General features: G+C 43.7%; 1 protein-coding gene across 2 annotated transcripts; it reads left to right on the top strand.

Annotated features, from left to right (window-relative positions):
• Positions 1–1,220: 1,220 nt before the first annotated feature.
• On the top strand, positions 1,221–23,391 carry LOC112253312 (GTP-binding protein Di-Ras1). 2 transcript variants are annotated; one of them, XR_002953972.2, is made up of 2 exons: positions 1,221–1,531; positions 9,555–11,348. XR_002953972.2 is itself a non-coding variant. In XM_024425317.1 (2 exons), exon 2 carries the CDS (start codon positions 21,944–21,946, stop codon positions 22,538–22,540), a length of 597 nt encoding a protein of 198 aa, XP_024281085.1. In that variant the 5' UTR covers positions 1,221–1,531; positions 21,850–21,943; the 3' UTR covers positions 22,541–23,391. The 2 variants fall into 2 exon arrangements, 1 of the variants encoding a protein (XP_024281085.1); XM_024425317.1 differs by lacking the exon at positions 9,555–11,348 and adding an exon at positions 21,850–23,391.
• Positions 23,392–24,051: the final 660 nt, after the last annotated feature.

A 24,051-nucleotide genomic window follows, 5' to 3' on the forward strand; every position in this document is an offset into this window, starting at 1 on the left:
TGCAGTTTATCACAATATACTCTACTTCAGGCGAGCAAAATCTAGAGACTTCCTTAGATTTCGTGCACCAACTGTTGTTTACAAATATTCACAGACCACCTCTCGTCTTACCGGAGTGTGCTGTTCTATCCTGCCGGTGCAGCGTGTATCCCGCTAGCTGGATATCCATGTCGTCATTCAGCCAAGATTCCGTGAAGCATAGGATATTAGTTTTTTATGTCCCGTTGGTAGGATATTCGTGATCTTACCTCGTCTAGTTTATTGTCCAATGATTGCACATTGGTGAGTAATATTGACGGTAACGGCAGCTTTCCTAGTTGTCTTCTGCGGGTCCGGACGAGGCATCCGGCTCTGCGTCGCTTCCTTTTGCGAATAATTGGGATGTCTTCTTGCCTATACTGCTCGGTCATCACTCATCCATATATTTATATGTACATATTCTTATTCCATCCCTTCACTTAGATTTGTGTGTATTAGGTATTTGTTGTGGGATTGTTAGATTACTTGTTAGATATTACTGCACTGTTGGAACTAGAAGCACAAGCATTTCACTACAGCTACACTCACATTAACATCTGCTAACCATGTGTATGTGACCAATAACATTTGATTTGAAGGGATAATCTTAACACTTCAGCATACAATGACATTCTAGACGATTCTGTGCAGTTTGGGGAAGGCCCGTGCACAAAGCAAGCTCCATACAGAAATTGTTTGTCGAGATCAGGAAGAACTTGACTGGCCTGCACAGATCCCTGACCTCAACCCCATCGAACACCTTTGGGATGAATGAACACTGACTGCCCAACCTCACTAATGCTCTTGTGGCTGAATGGAAGCAAGTCCCTGCAGCAATGTTCCAGCATCTAATGGAAAGCCTTCCCAGAAGAGTGGATGGAGGCTGTTATAACAGCAAAGGGGGGACCAACTCCATATTAATGCCCATGATTTTGGAATGAGATGTTCAACGAGCAGGTGTCCACATACTTTTGGTCATGTAGTGTATATTGATGTCAGATTGACATGATACTATTCCAGCTTCTCTAAACAATAAACCGATTGAGGTTTCACCAATAATAGTCTATAACCTAAAAATAATTACAAAGATTGAATCAGGCAACCATAATAGGTATTGAAAAGAAGAAAGACAAAGACAGTGGAATGAGAGACAGATCTCAGACGCTGAGCTGAAAGATGGAGCTTACATCTTCAGCAAAAGCAGGAAGCAGTGTCAAGAGCGCAAGATTGCTGGAATTGATCTGCCCATTCGCTTGCGTCAGTATTCGATGAGAGACGAAATAGAAAGTAAAGCACCTCCTATCTTTGGCATCAGGAGGTTTAAATCAGAAAGAGCGAGAGAGAGATGCAGTAAAAAGAGGAGGACCTGGCTAAACAGCACATCACGCATACTGTAAAATGCTATTAGCCCACTATACAAGGACTCGAGCATCAATGTATTTTTTAACAAGTGTTACATGCAGGCATATGTAAATCAGCAAAATCACAACGGATCTGGGGAAGTTAGCTTAAGGTAAGTTCGATTAATTTCAACTCAACACGTACGTCCATCCATTCATTCACTCACTCTCCATTCCCCCACTAATCTAGCCTAATGACTCATTCAACATTCTAATTTCCATTGTTCAGTATCTAGTGGACATTTTTAATTTGCGTTTGGCTACATGTTACAGCGGTATCATGAGGCCAATCCTTTGTTTTGCCGTGTGATAATGATACCTGGTCATAGGATGAGACACTGTCGCCGCGTTTTCAAGACAAGTTTATGAATGAAATCAGATGCGTCTGACGGACCGACAACCACCGTTGTGTTCAAATAAGTTTGTGTTATGCAGGGCTCGAAACCCTACATTTCTCTATCAAAGTTAACCCCACAATAAACTTTGCAAATATAAACTTAATATGATTTGGATTTATATCTAATTTCTGACTTCCCATAGTTTACCATAGGATTCACTGTTTTATAGGGCTATCGTAGCTGCTATAATATCATATGGACATGCATATGGAATGTGCTACAATGCGGAGTGTGTGTTTGTGTAGCATAACAGCGTGTGATGGAGGGCCATCAACGTGTCGTACATTCAACCCACAATGTGGAGGTAGCCGCCAAACATTATGCCATGAATGAGTGATTGATGCTTAGATTTAGTGTCGTTAAATCAGTAGTTTGGCCCGTCAAGTCATACGTAGATGATTATCCAAGACGCGTGGTTGCAATTATGTCATACATTTTCTATGGGGTTTAGGTCACGCGTCAAACACAAGGCCCGCGGGCCGAATCCAGCCAGTGACACATTTCTATCTGGCCTGCGCAATTATTTGGGTTGTCAATTCATTTTGGCCCACTTCCATGCAATCCGCAACGCGCTGCACTACAAGTCACAGCAAGCACTGTCAAAGTGCTGCAAGCCAAACGGAATTGCCTCACACCCACCAACACACGAGCCAGCCTGCGCTCTGTATCAAATAATCAGTCTTTTACCCGAACTAAAGTTGTAGACGAAATGGCCATGCCAAGTTGCAGCATAAATGGCGAGCATAAATGAGTCAACAGTTGAGTATTCTAATTTATGAAATTACAGCCTAATGTGCTCGCATTCGTGAATTCAACTTCAATTGCGCTGCTTTCATGTGTCCCGACAGCACTCAGTGGAGGGAGAGTGAAAAGAATGAAACACTTTTACTTTTAAATGTCACAACAACCTACAGGTACGTTTTTGTTATTTGGAGTAATTCAATACTGTTTTGATTAGGGTCACAGCATATTATGCACATCTGCAAGCATAGCAGCAAAGGCTGGACAAATATCTTATTTTGTTTTAATACAGCATCCTATGTACATAAGAGGATATTATAAAGGTCCCAATCTTTTCTAATAAAACAATTGCCAGTTTGGGCCAGTTTTATTCCCTTCTTTTCTGTTGTTGAAAAACAAACATAATAAGCTGTTTGTCCTGTGCCCTGATTGAGTTTGACACCCCTGGTTTAGGTTACCTGAGCAAATCCATGCACATAACACAGGGGAAAGAAAAACAGCAGGGAGACTGAGGAATGTAACAGTTGTGAAAGATACTAAAGGTCCAATCTGGGGGGGAGCTTGTAGAATGGGCACTAACTAGTAGACAGCTATTAGGTGCCAATGGATAGATTTCAGTCACCACAGGTCTGTCCGAACAGGTCTGTCACCACAGGTCTGTCACCACAGGTCTGTCCGAACAGGTCTGTCCGAACAGGTTTATTAGATATTGGGTTCAACCACACCACACAGTCCTCTGTTTTGACAGCTCACCGACGTGAAAGTCTATAAGAAGAGGTTCCATGTAGAAAGAATAGAAAGGGATAAACATGAGTACTGACTTACATTCAATACACACTGAGTAGACCAAACATTAAGAACACCTTCCTAATATTGAGTTGCACCCCCTTTTGCCCTCAGAACAGCCTCATTTTTTCCAAGGCATGGACTCTAGAAGGTGTCGAAAGTGTTCCACACGGATGCTCGCCGATGTTGACTCCATTGCTTCCCACAGTTCTGTCCAGTTGGCTGGATTTCCTTTGGGTGATGGACCGCTCTTGATACACACGGGAAATTGTTGAGGATGAAAAACTCAGTGGCATTGTAGATCTTGACACAAACCGGTGTGCCAGGCACCTACTACCTTACCCTGTTCAAAGGCACTTACATTTTTTGTTTCGCCCATTCACCCTCTGAATGGTACACATACACTACCGGTCAAGAGATTTAGAACACCTACTCATTCAAGGGTTATTCTTTATTTTTACTGTTTTCTACATTGTATAATAATAGTGAAGACATCAAAACTATGAAATAACACATATGGAGTCATGTAGTAACCAAAAAAGTGTTAAACAAATCAAAATATATTTTATATTTGAGGTTCTTCAAATAGCCACCCTTTCCCTTGATGATAGCTTTGCACACTCTTGGCATCCTTGCAACCAGCATCACCTGGAATGCTTTACAACAGTCTTGAAGAAGTTCCCACATATGCTGAGCACTTGTTGGCTGCTTTTCCTTCACTCTGCGGTCCGACTCATCCCAAACCATCTCAATTTGGCTGAGGTCGGGGGATTGTGGAGGCCAGGTCATCTGATGCAGTACTCCATCACTCTCCTTCTTGGTAAAATAGCCTTTACACAGCCTGGAGGTGTGTTGAGAATAAGGATGATGTTTTAAATGTCCCCAACCGATTGTGCTTTTTGTTTGTTTATTTGCGTTGTCTGTAACTTATTTTGTACATAATGCTGCCGCTACCATCTCTTATGACCGAAAATAACTTCTGGACATCAGGACTGCGTTTACTCACCACGGACTGAAAGAATAGTTTTTTTCCTTTAACGAGTCTGACGAATCCGATGCAAATAATGTACTGCTTTCTCGGGAACAGGCCCAGATCTCTGTGATTTGCGTAAAGAGGAGGCAGAGAAAAAGAGACCAGAGGGTGGGCTGCCTTTTGAGATTTCGTAGTTGATCGAATAAACCTCCACTTCCTTCCATTCTGCTCGCAAACGTGCAATCTTTGAACAATAAAATAGATGACCTCTGCAGAAGACTGAGCTACCAATGGGACATTCAAAACTATAATGTCTTATGCTTCACGGAGTTGTGGCTCAACGACGACATTGCCAACATACAGCTGACTGGTTATACGCTGTACCGGCAGGATAGAACAGTGGCGTCTGGTGAGACAAGGGGTGGCGGACTATGTATTTTGTAAATAATAGCTGGTGCATGATATTTAAGGACGTCTCAAGCTATTGCTCGCCTGAGGTAGAGTATCTCATGATAAGCTGTAGACCATACTATCTACCTAGAGAGTTTTCATCCGTATTTTTCGTAGCTGTTTACATACCACCACAGTCAGAGGCTGGCACTAAGACAGCATTGAATGAGCTGTATTCCTCCATAAGCAAACAATAAAACGCTCACCCAGAGGCGGCGCTCTTAGTAGCCGGGGACTTTAATGTTTGGAAACTTAAATCTGTTTTACCAAATTTCTATCAGCATGTTAAATGTGCAACCAGAGGGAAAAAAACTCTGGACCACCTTTACTCCACACACAGAGATGCATACAAAGCTCCCCCTCGCCCTCCATTTGGCAAATCTGACCATAATTCTATTGTCCTGATTCCTGCTTACAAGCAGGAAGCATCAGTGACAAGATCAATACAAAAAAGTGGTCAGATGAAGTGGATGCTAAGCTACAGGACTGTTTTGCTAGCACAGACTAGAATACGTCCTGGATTCCTCTGATGGCATTGAGGAGTACATCACATCAGTCATTGGCTTCATCAATAAGTGCATCGATGACGTAGTCCCTACAGTGACTGTATGTACATACCCCAACCAGAAACCATGGATTGCAGGCAACATCCACACTGAGCTAAAGGGTAGAGCTGCCGCTTTCATTGAGCGGAACTCTAACCCAGAAGCTTATAAGAAATCCCGCAATCCCCCCGACGAACCATCAAACAGGCAAAGCGTCTATACAGGACCAAGATCGAATACTACTATACCGGCTCTGACGCTCATCGGATGTGGCAGGGCTTGCAAACCATTACAGACTACAAAGGGAAGCACAGCCGAGAGTTGCCCATTGACACGAGCATACCAGACGAGCTAAACTACTTCTATGCTCACTTCGAGGCAAATAACACTGAAACATGCATGAGAGCACCAGCTGTTCTGGATGACTGTGTGATCACGCTTTCCGCAGCCGATGTGCGTAAGACCTTTAAACAGGTCAACATTCACAAGGCCGTGGGGCCAGACGGATTACCAGGATGTGTACTGCTAGAATGCGCTGACCAAATGACATTTACAACCTCTCCCTGTCCAAGTCTGTAATACCAACATGTTTTAAGCAGACCACCATAGTCCTTGTGCCCAAGAACACTAAGGTAACCAGCCTAAATGACTACCGACCCTTGGCACTCACGTCTGTAGCCATGAAGTGCTTTGAAAGGAGGTCAAGGCTCACATCAACACCATTATTCCAGAAACACTAGACCCACTCCAATTTGCATACCACCCCAACAGATCCACAGATAATGCAACCTAATGCAACCTAGTGCTTCACACTGCCCTTTCCCACCTGGACAAAAGGAACACCTATGTGAGAATGCTATTCATTGACTACAACACCATAGTGCCCTCAAAGCTCATCAATCAGCTAAGGACCCTGGGACCAAACACCTCCCTCTGCGACTGGATCCTGGACTTCCTGATGGGCCGTCCCCAGGTGGTAAGGGTAGGTAACAACACTTCTGCCACGCTGATCCTCAACACGGGCCCCTCAGGGGTGCGTGCTCAGTCCCCTCCTGTACTCCCTGTTCACTCATGACTGCACGGTCAGGTACAACTCCAACACCATCATTAAGTTTGCCGATGACACAACAGTGACACAACGAGACTGCCTATAGGGAGGAGGTCAGAAACCTGGCCGTGTGGTGCCAGGACAACAACCTCTCCCTCATTGACAGGGCTGCAGTGGAGCTTCAAGTTTCTTGGTGTCCACATCACCAACAAACTAACATGGTCCAAGCACACCAAGATAGTTGTGAAGAGGGCACGACAAAACCTATTCCTCCTCAATAGACTGAAAAGATTTGGCATCAGTCCTCAGATCATCAAAAGGTTCTACAGCTGCACCATCGAGAGCATCCTGACGGGTTGCATCACTGCCTGGTATGGCAACTGCTTAGCCTCCGACCGCAAGGCACTACAGAGGGTAGTGCAAACGTCCCAGTACATCACTGGTGCCAAGCTTCCTGCCATCCAGGACCTATATACCAGGAGGTGTCAGAGGAAGTCTCTAAAAATTGTCAAAAACCTCAGCCACTCTAGTCATAGACTGTTCTCTCTGCTACTGCACGGCTAGTGGTACCGGAGCACATAGTTTAGGTCCAAGAGGCTTCTAAACAGCTTCTACCCCCCAAGCCATAAGACCCCTGAACATCTAATCAAATGGCTACCCAGACTATTTGCTTTGCCCCCCTTTACACCGCTGCTACTCTCTTTTGTTACCATCTATACATAGTCACTTTAATAACTCTACCTACATGTACATATTACCTCAACTAACCGGTGCCCATGCCCATTGACTCTGTACCCCCCTGTATATCATCTCGCTGGGGAAATACACATGCAGAGATCATCCGTTCACCCACTCCATGTCTCAAAAAAAAACACTGCGGTTGGAACCAAAAATCTCAAATTTGGACTCTAGACCAAAGGACAAATTTCCACCCATCTAATGTCCACTGCTTGTGTTTCTTGGCCCAAGCAAGTCTCTTCTTCTTATTGGTGTCCTTTAGGAGTGGTTTCTTTGCAGCAATTCGACCATGATAGCCTGATTCACACAGATGTGTCTATTGCATGAACTCTGTGAAGCATTTATTTGGGCTGCAATTTATGAGGCTGTCCTCATGAGAGCCAGTTTCATTATACTGCTTGATGGTTTTTGCGACTGCACTTGAAGAAACTTTCAAAGTGCTTGAAGTCTTCCGTATTTACTGACTTTCATGCCTTAAAGTAATGATGGACTGTCATTTCTCTTTGCTTATTTTTTATTTTATTTTATTTAAACTTTATTTAACCAGGTAGGCCAGTTGAGAACAAGTTCTCATTTACAACTGCGACCTGGCCAAGATAAAGCAAAGCAGTGCAACAAAAACAACAACACAGAGTTACACATGGGATAAACAAACATACAGTCAATAACACAATTGAAGTAATTACAATTGCGCAATTTACACTGGAGTGATATATGTGCAGATGAGAATGTGCAAGTAGAAATACAAAAACAATATGGGGATGAGGTAGGTAGTTGGTTGAATGGGCTATTTTCAGATGGGCTGTGCACAGCTGCAGAGATCGGTAAGCTGCTCTGACAGCTGACGCTTTAAGTTAGTGAGGGAGATATAAGTCTCCAACTTCAGCGATTTTTGCAATTCGTTCCAGTCATTGGCAGCAGAGAACTGGAAGGAAAGGCAGCCAAAGAAGGTGTTGGCTTTGGGGATGGCCAGTGAGAAATACCTGCTGGAGTGCGTGCTATGGGTGGGTGTTGCTATGGTGACCAGTGAGCTGGGATAAGGCGGAGCTTTACCTAGCAAAGACTTATAGATGACCTGGAGCCAGTGGGTTTGGCGATGAATATGTAGCGAGGACCAGCCAACAAGCACACAGGTCGCAGTGGTGGGTAGTATATTTGGTAACAAAACGGAATGCACAAAACGGAATGCACATAGATTGCATCCAATTTGCTGAGTAGAGTGTTGGAGGCTATTTTGTAAATGACATCGGCGAAGTCGAGGATCGGTAGGATGGTCAGTTTTACGAGGGTATGTTTGGCAGCATGAGTGAAGGAGGCTTTGTTGCGATTTAACTTTAGATTGGAGATGCTTAATGTGAGTCTGGAAGGAGAGGAGAGCTGTTTGAGCTTTTCTTACCATAATATGGACTTGGTCTTTCACCAAATAGGGCTATCTTCTATATACCCCCTACCTTGTCACAACACAACTGATTCGGTCAAACGCATTAAGAAGGAAAGACATTCCACAAATGAACTTTTAACAAGGCACACCTGTTAATTGAAGTGCATTCCAGGTGACTACCTCATGAAGCTGGTTGAGAGAATGCCAAGAGTGTGTGAAGCTGTCATCAAGGGAAAGGGTGGCTACTTTGAAGAATCTCAAATATATAATATATTTTGATTTGTTTATCACTTTTTTGGTTACTACATGATTCCATATGTGTTATTTCATAGTTTTGATGTCTTCACTATTATTCTACAATGTAGAAAATAGTACAAATAAAGAATAACCCTTGAATGAGTAGGTGTTCTAAAACTTTTGACCGGTAGTGTACACAACCTATGTTTCAATTGTCTCAAGGCTTAAACATTTAACCTGTCTCCTCCCCTTCATCTACACTGATTGAAATGGATTTAACAAGTGACCTCAATAAGGGACCCTAGCTTTCTCCTGGATTCACCTGGTCAGTTTATGTCATGGAAAGAGCATAATGTTTTGTACACTCAGTGTATACAGGCCCATAGTGTAGCCGGTGGAAGGACAGTATACATGCTGCTATCTAGAATACACATCATGACATAGTATATACAATCTCTATACTGCTATGATATGATATTTAACGTAAGGGACAAAATCAAACACACAGGCTAATACAAAAACACTTGAGGAAACAGTCCAACGAGTCCATTCTCTTCTGACCGGAATCTCAGTCTGACGGCCGGAGTGGGGTTGAGTGAGGTGCACGGGGAAAGGCGAAATGTGATTGGCCAATACAAGTGGGGTGACTTGCAGGTACGAGTAATAAGAAAATAAGGGGTGTCGGGCAAGTACAACTAACTAATAGTTAAGTGGTGCTGAAACTGCTAAATCAGAACTGTCCTTTTTATCAGCCACCCCCACATGTACTGTGTAAATGTGAACTCTAAACAAAAGGCTCTATCATAAGGTCACTTGTGTGTGTTCATTCACTTGGACAGGGAGGCAGAGCTGTGAAGGAGCCATACAAGGGAAAGTCCAGTCCTTGAGTGTGTCTGGCCACCCCATCAGAAACATCATAGAGCATAGGCATCTGGTCAAGCAGGAATTGTTTTTTTGGTGCATCTGGCCACCCCAGCAAGTAGGTGTTTGAGGTCACCGAACATGGCTGTTTGATGAGGCCGATACCAGTGCAGGATGTGTAGCAGTTGTGGAAGAGGAGCGCCAACCTCTGCCAAGAAACAAGCAACAGAAGGACCTCGGCAGTGAGGGCAGGTGAGGCCCCCAGCGGAGGAACAGGAGTCATCTTGACCCACAGCATGGGGTCAGCTGAGGACAGTCGGACTGGAGACCTCAAGGTCGCAGCGACAGAGCTCAACAAGGAGTCTGAGACTGGATACTTGGGTGGCTGGACTCACGGAGCAGCAACAGGCGGTGGCCACTGGACAGGCCAGACCCAGGCTGAGGAACCAGGCGAAGGCCTCGCATCAGGAGACCAGTGCAAAGTAGAGTGACCAGACGAAGGCCCCGGGTTGTGATGCTAGGCTGCAGCAGGAGAGCTCAGCTGGTCCCCTGCTGCGACGACAGGCGAGGGGGCTATAGACTGAGGACCTAGTAGGGCAGAGCGTGAGGTGTCTTTTACGACGGGATACTGAACACCTCACACAGGAGGGTCCCCCACTTGGACATCAGGAGGGTCCCCCAATGGGACGTTCTAATTCAAAGAATGAACCCAGGTACTGTAGGTAATGAACCCAGGTACTGTAGGTAATTAACCCAGGAACTGTAGGTAATTAACCCAGGTACTTTTCTTTGCTTATTAATAGTATTGAAGCATTGGCAAGGTCTTGTTATTGCAGCGTTGACAAGGTCTTGTTATTGCAGCGTTGACAAGGTCTTGTTATTGCAGCGTTGACAAGGTCTTGTTATTGCAGCGTTGACAAGGTCTTGTTATTGCAGCGTTGACAAGGTCTTGTTATTGCAGCGTTGACAAGGTCTTGTTATTGCAGCGCTGACAAGGTACACTCTTAGAACAAACAAAAACATCTTGAGATCTTCAAGGGTTCAGCTGGGAACCTTTTTTCATTTGAGAACATTCAGAAGACAGGGTTCTAAAAGGGTTCTTTGTCACTTCCTCAGTTTATTTTCTGAGTCAGCATCAATGTCGTTATGTGTCCCTTGTCCAGACACTGTTCGTGTTTTGTTTCCTGTATGTTTATTCATTAAATATTCACTCCTTGAACATTTCCTTCTCGTCTCCCAGCATCTGTCCCTGCAGAATGATGACTCCTCAATTAGAAGCAACAGGGAGTTTTTTGTTTTTGTTGATGGCTTTGGGTCCGGGTGCCGCTGTCGAAGCAACCGGGGATGCCTCAGCTGGCTCGTCAGGCTCCCGTGCCTCAGCTGGCTCCAGAGGCTCACAAGCCTCGGTTGGCTCGTCAGGCTCCCACGCCTCGGCCGGCTCGTCGGGCTCCCATGCCTCGCCGGCCCTCTCCCATGCCTCGCCGGCCGGGGGGGTACTGTCTCGTCTGCTCTTGCTCCCGCTCCCCATCGCTAACGCTTATGGTCACCAGGCTGCTTATCATTACGCACACCTGTCACCATCGTTACGCGCATCAGCGCTTCATCGGACTCACCTGGACTCATCACGTTATTAATTACCTCCCTTATATCTGTCACCTCCTCAGTTTCTTTCCCGAGTCAGCGTTAATGTCGTAATGTGTCCCTTGTCAAGACGCTGTTCGTGTTTTGTTTCCTGTCTGTTTATTCATTAAATATTCCCTCGCTGTACTTGCTTCTCGTCTCCCAGCGTCTGTCCTTACAGATGTATGAAAGATGCATTGTAGGGGTGAGACCCTGATAATGATAATAATAATAATAATCAAAATTAGGGGGTGCTTATATAGTCCTGTTTCTCTGTATGTACAAGTGGATAATCACTACAGGTGTGAAATGGAAATGTGTTTTTTGAATATCTCACTCCCCCTGAGACACCCTCGGAGAGTGGGGTCCCAGCCAGGGGATCAGCCATTATTGATGGCTACCCTGGAGCAATTAGGGTTAATTGCCATGCTCAAGGGCGAAACAGATTTTTATATTGTTACTGGCCCAACGCTCCTAACCGCCAGGCTACCTGCCACCCCTGACTCTATAACCGCTAACATTAGCATGTGTTAGGAAAGTAGTGGGGCAATCATCACATCTTGATCACTATAGGGAGTCATTAATCATTTTACCACCACCAATCGAACCGGAACCAACTCTACATCAATGACCCCTGTACCAGATGTTAAGAATATATTAACGTTTTAACCATTGACAATTTTCCAATCTAGCCTACGCTATATTACAATGACTTTTTTTCTGCTATCATTTTGGTTGATGTGTGAAATTTTCCAACATATCCAATCGTTTCAAATCTCAACATTCAGGGGTATGGAGGAACTAGGGGTGGTTCATGTTTGTGGATGGGTCTATTAGTGTCATGGGGTTGTGGCACAGTGGGTGAGTGGTGGGTGGTGATTGGTGGGTGGTTAGTGGTGAGTGGTGAGTGGTGTGTGGCGGGTGGTGGGTGGTGGGTGCCACTATAAATGTGTAGTAAAGGAATCGCAGCCAAGGTTTCAAAAGTATTGAAACTCAGTCCCAGTGGAACAATCTGTCCAACCATTGAAAAATGTATGTGTGTGCTTGCGAACGTGTTTGTGTTGCCATTGTTTTGCAGTTGTGTTGCCATGGTTTTCCTCGCCAAAATGCACAGGAATCAAGATATTGGAGGCTGGCATTATTTCCCAATTGTCATAACATCAAAATCCCTCTCTCTTGACATACTTTTGTGGTCTGTCTACTACCTCCCCCACACCATTCTGGCAATACTGGTCTGGACGGCACTTAATGTCTATTATAGATTGCTCTCTCTCTGTGTGTGTGTGTGTGTGGTTTGTGTGTGTGTTGGTAGATAGCTCATCCCCAGGATAGGCTATATACTTAATCACGTGTGGCACCTTGGACTGTTGTTAGCATCAGCACGTTTCGCTCAAACACATATTCTCAGGACAGCGTGCTGCATTCTCCAGGGTGTCGTCCACACAAAGCCCAAGACTACACTGGGGGAGGCAGGCAGGGAAGAGAGGCACTAAGCTGGGCCTAAGAGAGATGGCAGAACTACTCCCTTTATCTGGGCTGTTACATGCCTGCCACAGACAATGCCATTCATTAGGTGTGTGTGAGGAAGCCATGTTGTTCACTGGATGAGTTCTCCATCTTGGCTGTTGTTGTTGATGTTGGTGGTGGAGCGATGAGATATGTAGCTTTGGCATTCTTACAATGTGGTGGTTTGTGTTTTTAGATAGTTATTACTGTAATATGAAATGCTGGTGTGAATATGGTTACTACAGTAGGTAGGCATATATGCAGATGGCTAGGCGCTATACAGATAGGATATGTGTAACGGTCGTTGGCGGAAGAAGGTGAGGACCAAGGTGCAGCGTTGTACGTGTTCGTCATTTTATTAAACAGCACTGAACACTAAATACAAAGTAACACAAGGAACAACCGAAACAGCTCTGTCAGGTGCAAAACACACTAAACAGAAAATAACTACCCACAAAACCCATGTGGGCAAGAGCTACCTAAAGTATGGTTCTCAATCAGAGACAACGACAGACAGCTGACCCTGATTGAGAACCATACCCGGCCAAAAACAAAGAAAGACAAAAACATAGAAAAAGAACCCCCCCAAAAGTGCGGACTCAGGCCGCAAAACCTGACTCTAAAGGGGAGGGTCCGGGTGGGCCTTCTGTACAGCGGCGGCTCGGGTGTGGGGACCCTCACAACTGGCCCCGGCCTGAAGACCCTCGTAGAGGGTGCCACTGGACTGAGGGGCGGCGGCTCCGGAGTGAAGGGCGGCTCTGGCAGCTCCGGACTGGAGGGAGACTCTAGGCTCTAGACTCTAGGCCCTGACTCACGCCAGGGTAAGCCTACACAAGCAGCCCTGACTCACGCCGGGTGAAGGGCGGCTCTGGCAGCTCCGGACTGGAGGGAGACTCTAGGCTCTAGACTCTAGGCCCTGACTCACGCCAGGGTAAGCCTACACAAGATACAGCCCTTATTTTAAGTGTGTCTAAAATCCCCCAATGGAAAAATGAACGATTGGAACCATTTCCATATTTGACCTCTAGGTTTTATGGGTATTATGGTTCAAACTGTGGTACTCTATATGGCTAGCAAGTTGTCAATTCTCAGTAATGGTCCAAACATTTGACAATGATAGGAATTGCCATACTGTCAATTTCAGAAAGAGAGTCTGAGAAAATTTGACGTCAATCCCTGACATTCTCTTGTTGTGTTGTTGACCTCTCTGAAAAAAGGTATGACATAAAAGCGTGTGGGCAGGTAACCATGGCAACTGAGTGATGACAGGGGCGATGACATGTTTTTAACCTGTCCCAAAATGTACAAGTCATCACCCCTCTGCTGTATTTGTCTATCTCCTTTAACACACACGCACACACACACACACACACCATCTCTTCCTCTGTCATAGATTTTCCTCTGGGCCTTGTTACCACAGTAACCAGAGATCTCCCAGAGATCTGTAGAAAACAATACACACAACGGAGAAATACCAGAGCTGCAGGGGGAGGGAACACACACACACACACGCGCACAGGGCTAGCATACATGAACCAAATCTTGGGAGTAGATTGATTACCAGACCTTCAAGTCATTCTTCTAAATCTGTCTCTCACTGTGGGTAGAGGGCTGACGTTAAACATGAGCGACTAAAAAAAGCTTCTTCTGGAGGTGACACTTTGTGTGAAATTACTTATAATCTTTTCATCTTTAAGCTCTGTTCATATAATAAAAATATAACATTAACTATAACATTAACTATAACATTAACATTAACTATATAGAGAGATTGAATTGATCTATTTGTAAGTTATTTATAAAAAAAACATGAAGCACATGTGATGAAACAATATTAGGTGTCTATTCCACATTTTGTTGTGTCACAGCCTGAATGTAAAATTGATTACATTTATATTTTGTGTCACTGGCTTACCCACAATACCCCATAATGTCAAAGTGGAATTGCGTTTTTAAGAAATGTTTACAAATGAATAGAAAATGAAAAGCTGAAATGTCTTAAGTCAATAAGTATTCAACCCCTTTGTTATGGCAAGCTTAAAAAGTTCAGGAGTAAATATTTGCTTAACAAGTCACATAAGTTGCATGGACTCTCTGTGTGCAATAGTAGTGTTTAACATGATTTTTGAATGACTACCTCATCTCTGTATCCCACACATACAATTATCTGTAAGATCCCTCAGTTGAGAGGAGATTTCAAACGGAGATTCAACCACAAAGACCAGGGAGGCTTTCAAATGCCTTGCAAAAAGGACACCTATTGGTAGATGGGTAAAAAACAAACAGATATTGAATATCCCTTTGAGCATGGTGAAGTTATTAATTACACTTTGGATGGTGTATCAATACACCCAGGAACTACAAAGATACAGGTGTCATTCCTAACTCAGTTGCCGGAGAGCAAGGAAACTGCTAAGGGATTTCACCATGAGGCCAGTAGTGACTTAAAATCAATTACAGAGTTTAATGTTTGTGATAGGATAACTGAGAATAGATCAACAACATTGTAATCACTCCACAATACTAACCTAAATGACAGAGTGAAAAGAAGGAAGACTGTACAGAATACAAATATTGCAAAACATCCATCTTGTTTGCAATAAGGCACTAAAGTAAAACAGCAAAAAATGTGGCAAATAAATTAACTTTATGTCCTGAATACAACACGCTATGTTTCTGGCAAATCCAACACAACACATCACAGAGTACCACTCCACATAGTTTTAAGCATGGTGGTGGTTGCATCATGTTATGGGTATGCTTGTCATCTGCAAGGATTAGGGAGTTTTTTTGGACAAAAAGAGATGGAATAGAGTTCTGCACAGGAAAAATCCTAGAGGAAAACTTGGTTCAGTCTGCTTTCCAACAGGTACTGGGAGACAAATTCACCTTTCAGCAGGGCAATAACCTAAAACACAAGGCCAAATATACACTGGAGTTGCTTACCAAGACGACAATGAATGTTACCGAGTGGCCTAGTTACAGTTTTGACTTAAATCGTCTTGAAAATCTATGGCAAGACTTGAAAATGTCTGTCTAGCAATGATCCACAACCAACTTGATAGAGCTTGAAGAATTTTAAAAGAATAATGTTCAAATATTGTACAATCCAGGTGTGCAAATCTTAGAGGCTTACCCAGAAAGATTCATAGCTGTAATAATTGCCAACGGTGATTCTAACATGTAATTACTCAAGTTTGGACACACCTAGTCATGTAAGGGTTTTTCTTTATTTTTTACTATTTTCTACATTGTATAAAGTAGTGAAGACATCAAAATGATGAAATTACACATATGGAATCATGTAGTAACCAAAAAAGGGTTAAACAAATCAAAACATATTATATATTTGAGATTCTTCAATGTAGCCACTGTTTGCCTTGATGACAGCTTTGCACACTCTTGACATTCTCTCAACGAGCTTCATGAGGTTGTCACCTGGAATGTATTTCAATTAGCAGGTGTGCCTTGTTAAAAGTTCATTTGTGGAATTTCTTTCCTTCTAAATGCATTTGAGTTCAAGTAAGCAAAGAAAAACGACAGTCCATCATTACTTTAAGACATAAAGGTCAGTCAATCTGGAAAATGTCAAGAACTTTGAAAGGTTCTTCAAGTGCAGTCACAAAAACCATCAAGCGCTATGATGAAACTGTCTCTCAGGAGGACCGCCACATGAAAGGAAGACCCAGAGTTACCTCTGCTACAGAGGATAAGTTCATAGAGTTACCAGCCTCAGAAATTGTAGACCAAATACAAACTTCACAGAGTTCAAGTAACAGATACATCTCAACATCAACTGTTCAGAGGAGACTGCGTGAATCAGGCCTCCATGGTGGAATTGCTGCAAAGAAACCACGCTTAGTGGGACTTATCATTTGTTTTTCAAAAGGACAATAAACCCAACACACATCCAGGCTGTGTAAGGGCTATTTGACCAAGAAGGAGAGTGATGGAGTGCTGCATCAGATGACCTGGCCTCCACAATCACCCGACCTCAACCCAATTGAGAGTGTTTGGGATGAGTTGGACCACAGAGTGAAGCAAAATCAGCCAACAAGTGCTCAGCATATGTGGGAACTCCTTCAAGACTGTTGTAAAAGCATTCCAGGTGAAGCTGGTTGAGAGAATGCCAAGAGTGTGAAAATATAAAATATATTTTGATTTGTTTAACACTTTTTTGGTTACTTCACGATTCCATATGTGTTATTTCATAGTTTTGATGTCTTCACTATTATTCTACAATGTAGAAAATAGTTTTTTTTAAATAAAGAAAAACCCTTGAGTGAGCAGGTGTGTCCAAACTTTTGACTGGTACTGTAAGTAATCAAGATATGTTAGTGTTTTATTTTTCATTTTAGTTCTTTCAAATGTTAGAATTTTTCTTACACTGACATATTTTGTGTAGATCGTTGACCAAAAAATGTAAATTAAATCCATTTTAATCCCACCTTGTAACACAACAAAATGAGGAGAAAGTCAAGGAGTGAAGGAACAGTGCCTTTACAGTGAAGGCACTGTAAATCATGGAACAAATGACAATGTAACCGTAGCCGGGAGAGAATTTCCCTGGAAATGGCCTCTTGGGCTAACAGTGGCCTTTTGGGCTATATGGTCTGGCCACCAGACATGCAGGCCAGGGGGAGCCCAGAGCAGCAGTGTCCAGGCTGTCATTACGCATTGCTATCACAGGCAGATAGATGGGGGTGGTAGTATGGAAACATCTCTGGCGGGGGACCCTATCTCTCCACTGGTCCACAGAGCCTTCATTACCAACCCAGCAATCTCTCTGGGTGGACACAGCAGGACAGCAGGCACCGACAGAGACAGAGCAGTGACTTAAACCCTAGGAGTGACACATCACCATTTCAATATGTAGAAATATGAACTAACCTGTCATAAAAATCAGAGTTGTTTTTTAAGTTCATCATACAGGACATTAATGTTGTGCTATAAGCAACAACATTAACATTGTGCTGTAAGCAACAACCATTTATTTTCACTGTTTACTAGCATAAGGACAACCATGTATGCATTAATCAAAGTCCAGCTAAAAGATGTAAATTACCCCAGAGGAGACGGGTGGGAGGTGCTATAGGACAACAGGCTCATTGTAATGGGTGGGATGTACTACAAACAGTACTACAAACAGATTACTATGCATGGTGCCGCACAGGAGCCTTCATCCACAGACGAACAGCGGAGGTCCATCTAGCATCTGTCTGGTCCATGGGAATCATTTGGCTGTAACATACAAGGCTCAGATACCCACACAGGGAAATATGTCTCCTACTGTTCGCTGAGCTGAAAGCACTGAATAGGTAGGAGCAACATGGTGTAGTCTTCTAGTACAGTACATTCGAATGATAGTTTGCTTGAAAAATCCAAGTTGCTCAGATGTTTTCAGACATCAGATGTGGTCTCATGTCGAGATGAGTCTATGTCCCACACCTTGTGAAGCTAGAGTGGACTATCCCTTTAACGTAAACGATCATGGGTGTGATGATATTGCTTCTACCTGCTCAGCTTTAATGACAACTCCTCACAAGACAAGCAAGGCATAGAGGTGGAGTATGCTACCTATTATGTAACCCTTTAAATCTCTATTCACAGTGATTGACTTATAGCTGTTGATTTGTGACACCTAGACCCTCCATTATCTGAATCCCAATCATGTCAGTGTCTCTGTACTCAAGCACTCTCCTGCAGTAGACATTAATGGCTGGGGTATTTCCACTACTGCTCTACTTACTGAAGGAACTCCATTCTTGATCTTAGAGGAATTCTTGGAATCTTGTGTTTTTTGAAAGTCAACAACTAGCAGGTGGAGATGTTCGCTGATAGCAGATCCAATATTACGTTTTGTCTCCCCTATGGTCTCTGAGTTTAAGGGCATACCATTCGGTTTAAAAAAATGCTCCAGCAACCTTCAGAGACCCATGAATCAAGTCCTGGTAGACTGTCTTGTAGATGAGTGTTGTCTTGTCCTATGTACCTTGATATTCCATTTTGATGGTCACCTGGATGGCCTTGGTTATGGCTTTTGATTGCCTGGAATTGTCTGGGTTGACACTCAAACTGCAGTAATATAGTTGAAGTGATATTTTGAGTGTTTTTAATGTCACTTGGAGTGCATAGATAGAACTGATAGTGATCACTTGATTAACAGACAGAAAGCTGGCAAAACGCTATTTTGATCATGTCCCTATGTTTGAGCAAACCCCCCAACCAAAACCTTGAATTAGTCATTCTTATCAGGATAAGGTAAGACCCAGATGCAGACTGTGTTGAAGTAACAGTGTTTATTACAGCAACAGAGGCAAAGGTACAGGATGACAGGAAGGCTCAGGGTCAGGTCAGGCAGAGGTCTGAAATCCAGAAAGGGGCAAAGGTACAGGATGGCAGGCAGGCTTACGGTCAGGCAGAGTGGTCAGGCGGGTGTGTTCAGGGTCAGGACAGGGAAGGGAAGGCAAGGGTCAAAAACCAGGAGGACGAGAAAAAGAGAGGCTGGAAAAAAAAACAAGAGTTGACAGGACAAACGCTGGTAAGCTTGACAAACTGGCAACAGACAAATAGAGAACACATGTATAAATAGAGTGGCTAATGGGGAAGATGGGCGACACCTGGAGGGGGGTGGAGACAATAACAAAGACAGGTGAAACAGATCAAGGCGTGACACATTCTGACACTAGATCCGGACTGTTCTTCCTCTTAGTCTCTCCCTCAGTCATCTTCCCACTCAGAGTGACAATCTGTCAGCCCTCCCCAGGCTTGGCCCCCTTCCATTCCACCTTGTTTCTCCACCTACACACCCAAAGACTGATAGCCCACTGCTCAGCCACAGCAAGATTAATGACTTCCTAATACACCCTGACTATAGTGCTGATGGAAGCAAACACACAATCTTTCACACACATGCCTGCGCACAGACACATACCTTAACACTCCCACGTGTGTACTTATTTGCATGTCTGAACCTGTGCTCATGTGACTGATTGGTATTGAACCTGGGTTGTCTGTCACCTCAGGATTGCGTTAGCCCACTGAGCTAAAGCCTGGGCAAGGTTATTCAAAATGCAAGCATAGCTGACTGAACCACTCATTGTCATGCACATGAGCTCGCGTCTGAAAATGCAATAGGCCTACATGACACTCCAACTACGGAGCTACAGTTTCGCATTTAACATAAATTGTTTTATCCATTACCAACTAATGTACATTAAGATTAATGATACAGTACATATAATTATTTTTGAATTACTATTTGAAAAATAGTACTGTCACTATTTTGTGTTGATGTTTTCCATACCTTTCTATTATATGCATTATTGCAATGCAGCCCCCATGTAACATTGGATCGCACAAGCACTTGCCTAGTCCGAGATATGTTTTGCAGTCTTGCCAATTCCTACAGTAATTGTCATTCCAAAAACTGTTTGCGTGACAATTCCAAGCAATCTCCTTAGGAGGTGGCAAGACAGCACAAACAGATCTTGGATCAAACACGCGTTTGACGACAATGTGCTTGGCGTCTTCTGCCCCCTGTGCTGTGGATAGAACTGAGAACTCATTGATTTGCATAATCTATGACGGCAAGATTGGCTTTAAAGGGAAAAACAAGCTTATCACTGTCAAAATCGTTTGTAGAAACGGACCATGTTGAGTTCCACATAATTTATTAATCGTGAAACTTAGCAAAAACAATAAACTAATAACAACAGTGACGACAATGGATTGCTGACTTCCCATAAACAATATCCCACAAAACAGGTGGAAAAAAGCTACCTAAATATGATCCCCAATTAGAGACAACGATTACCAGCTGCCTCTAATTGGGAATCATACAAAATCACCAACATAGAAAACAAAACTAGAACCCCACATAGAAATAATAAACTAGACTAACCCCCAGTCACGCCCTGACCTACTCCACCATAGAAAATAAGGACTCTCTATGGTCAGGACGTGACAATCACACTGTTTATCTCAGTTTAGGGTCGCTTATATATTGTTCAAGTGCACAACAAGATCTGTGTAAGCGAGGATGCTATTTAGATAAAAACTAGTTTTATGCCATGATTACGATATTGTGTTGGGTATGGTCTCCAGGACCAGTTTTTATATATACAGTATTCTACAATGTAGAAAATAGTCAAAATAATGAAAAACCTTTGAATGAGTAGGTGTGTCCAAACTTTTGACTGGTACTGTGTATATACAACTCAATTGGGGTCTCAACTTACTGAGTAAGAATAGTAGAATAGACCCGGTGCAATTTTCGAAATGTGGTTATGCATCAGCAGTTTCTCTCTCAATTAGCATTGTCAGCTAAACATTTTCATGTTGGTACTTTGTCTAGCCAGGTAACCTCCAGGGCGCTCCCATTGGTTTTGTTACTAATTCTCACTCAGATATGCTATTAATATGGCATGTCATTACAAAATGTGTAGAATGGCATAACATTTGCTTTAAACCTGCAAACATTTCTCTCCACCCCATGACAAAGTGGGTAGAATTTCAGGAAATTTGCTTTAAAACTGCAAAAAAAATCTCTCTGTCCTATGGCAAAATTTGTAGACTTGCATGAAATGTGTTATTAAATTGCAATGTTTTCTTTCTGCACCATGGTAACATTTGTGTAATTGCAGAAAACTTGTTTTAAAACAGCAACATTTTCTCTACGTCCCATGGTCAAATAATAGAATTGCAGGAAATTAACTTTCAAGCTTAAATTGTTCTCTCCACCGTCAAGAGAGGGGCTACTAAAAGGTTTTGCCGAAAGGTGGGGGGCCCTACAACCAAATCTCGCTTTGGGCCCCCAAAAGGCTAAAGCCTGCCCAGATGTGATTGTTATGTTGTTGTTGTTTTGTAGCCGTGTCCCAACTGGCCAAACTGGTTGAAATGACATCATTTGACATAATTTCAACCACTGGAGTAGCTTCAACAAGAAAAATCGCAATCCCTCCTACAAGCATTTCGCTACACCCACAAGTATTTCGCTACACCCGCAACATCATCTGCTAAACATGTATATGTCACCAATAAAATTAGATTTGATTTGAATCAACAAAGAATGGCATTCATGTTTTTCTACTGCTTCTGTTCCCCTCCATTGATTACCTGATCTTCTGTTTCTTCTTTCTTCCTTAGGTCTTAGGAAACAGGTCTTAGGAAAACTTAGGTCTTAGCTAAACCTTAGATTTTAGGAAACAGGTCTTAGGAAACCCCCCCCAAGAGGCCCAGCATGCCGGAGCAGAGCAACGACTACCGTGTGGTGGTGTTTGGGGCCGGCGGCGTGGGCAAGAGCTCCCTGGTCCTCCGCTTCGTCAAGGGCACCTTCCGGGACACCTACATCCCCACTGTGGAGGACACCTACCGTCAGGTGATCAGCTGTGACAAGAGCGTGTGCACCCTCCAGATCACCGACACCACGGGCAGCCACCAGTTTCCCGCCATGCAGCGCTTGTCCATATCCAAGGGCCACGCCTTCATCCTGGTCTACTCTGTCACCAGCTGCCAGTCCCTGGAGGAGCTCAAGCCCATCTACCAGCAGGTGCTTGCCATCAAGGGCAGCGTGGACACCATCCCTGTCATGCTGGTAGGCAACAAGAGTGACGAAACCCAGCGTGAGGTGGAGACCACGGAGGGTGAGGCGCAGGCTGCAGCATGGAAGTGTGCCTTCATGGAAACCTCTGCCAAGATGAACTACAACGTCAAAGAGCTCTTCCAGGAGCTGCTCACCCTGGAGAAGAAGAGGAACATGAGTCTGAGCATCGATGGCAAGCGCTCCGGCAAGCAGAAGCGTGCCGACAAGCTCAAGGGCAAGTGCAGCATCATGTAGGGAGGGAGAGTTGATGCCTGACCCTTAGAAGGAAAGACTGGGGTTGGGGAGGGTGGTGGTGGTGGTGCAAAGTGTAGATGTTCTTGAAGAGAGTCACTTCGAGGAATGGAGGGAAGGTAGGGGTGGGACGGGGCTCGTCTGAGAGGGGTTATTTTATCCCAACAGAGGTGACCCCCCCCCCACAAAGAGGCTATTCAAGTTCAAAGAGAAGAGAAGTTCAAGCCTTGATGCAATTCTACTTTGATGAGAAAAATGAAAGAATATGGAGCCCTGACAATTGATATCCTCTCAAGTTCAGGGCAATATTACAAACTCAGAACCCATTTCAATATTATTCACCCCACGTTCGCCCTCTTCTCCTATAGCTGTCTCTCTCCTGCTAATATGAGACACCCTGCAAACAGTAATGAGTTGTTAAGACGTCCCCAGGACATCACAAAATGGTCGCCTAAAGTCGTCAGGATGTTGTGTCAATGTCCCCTGGAGGTTTTGTCTTGATCCCGGTTTGTTCCGAGAATGTTTTTAGGATGTTCTTGGGACGTTGTGCCATAGTCCCATGGAGACTTTGCACTTAAAATTAAATCTCAGCACTGTGAAACATACACTACCGTTTAGGTAGTTTAGGGTCACATAGAAATTCATTAAGTACACGCAAAACACCAGTCTCAACGTCAACAGTGAAGAGTTTCTGTACAGCACTTTGAGATATCAGCTGATGTACGAAGGGCTATATAAATAAATTTGATTTGATTTGAAGAGGCTACTCTGGGATCCTGGCCCTCTGGGCAGAGTTGCAAAGAAAAAGCCATATCTCAGACTGGCCAATAAAAAGAAAAGATTAAGATGGACAAAAGAACACAGACACTGGACAGAGGAACTCTGCCTAGAAGGCCAGTATCCCAGAGTTGCCTCTTCACTGTTGATGTTGAGACAGTGTTTTTCAGGTACTATTTAATGAAGCTGCCAGTTGAGGACTTGTGAGGTGTCTGTTTCTCAAACTAGACGCTCTAATGTACTTGTCCTCTTGCTCAGTTGTGCACCAGGGCCTCCCACTACTCTTTCTATTCTGGTTAGAGACAGTTTGCGCTGTTCTGTGAAGGGGGTAGTACACAGCGTAGAACGAGATCTTCAGTTTCTTGGCAATTTATTGCATGGAATAGCCTTCATTTCTCAGAACAAGACTAGACTGACACGTTTCAGTAGAAACTTATTTCTTTCTGACCATTTTGAGCCTGTAATCGAACCCACAATTGCTGATGCTCCAGATACTCGACTAGTCTAAAGAAGGCCAGTTTAATTGCTTCTTTAATCAGAACTACAGTTTTCAGCTTTGCTAACATAATTGCAAAGGGGTTTTCTAATGATCAATTAGTCTTTTAAAATTATTAACTTGGATTAGCTAACACAACATGCCATTGGAACACAGGTGATGGTTGCTGATAATGGGCCTCTGTACGCCTATGTAGATATTCCAATCAAAATCAGCCGTTTCCAGTTACAATAGACATTTA

The sequence above is a fragment of the Oncorhynchus tshawytscha genome, linkage group LG06 (assembly GCF_018296145.1).
Source record: "Oncorhynchus tshawytscha isolate Ot180627B linkage group LG06, Otsh_v2.0, whole genome shotgun sequence".
NCBI lineage: Eukaryota > Metazoa > Chordata > Actinopteri > Salmoniformes > Salmonidae > Oncorhynchus > Oncorhynchus tshawytscha.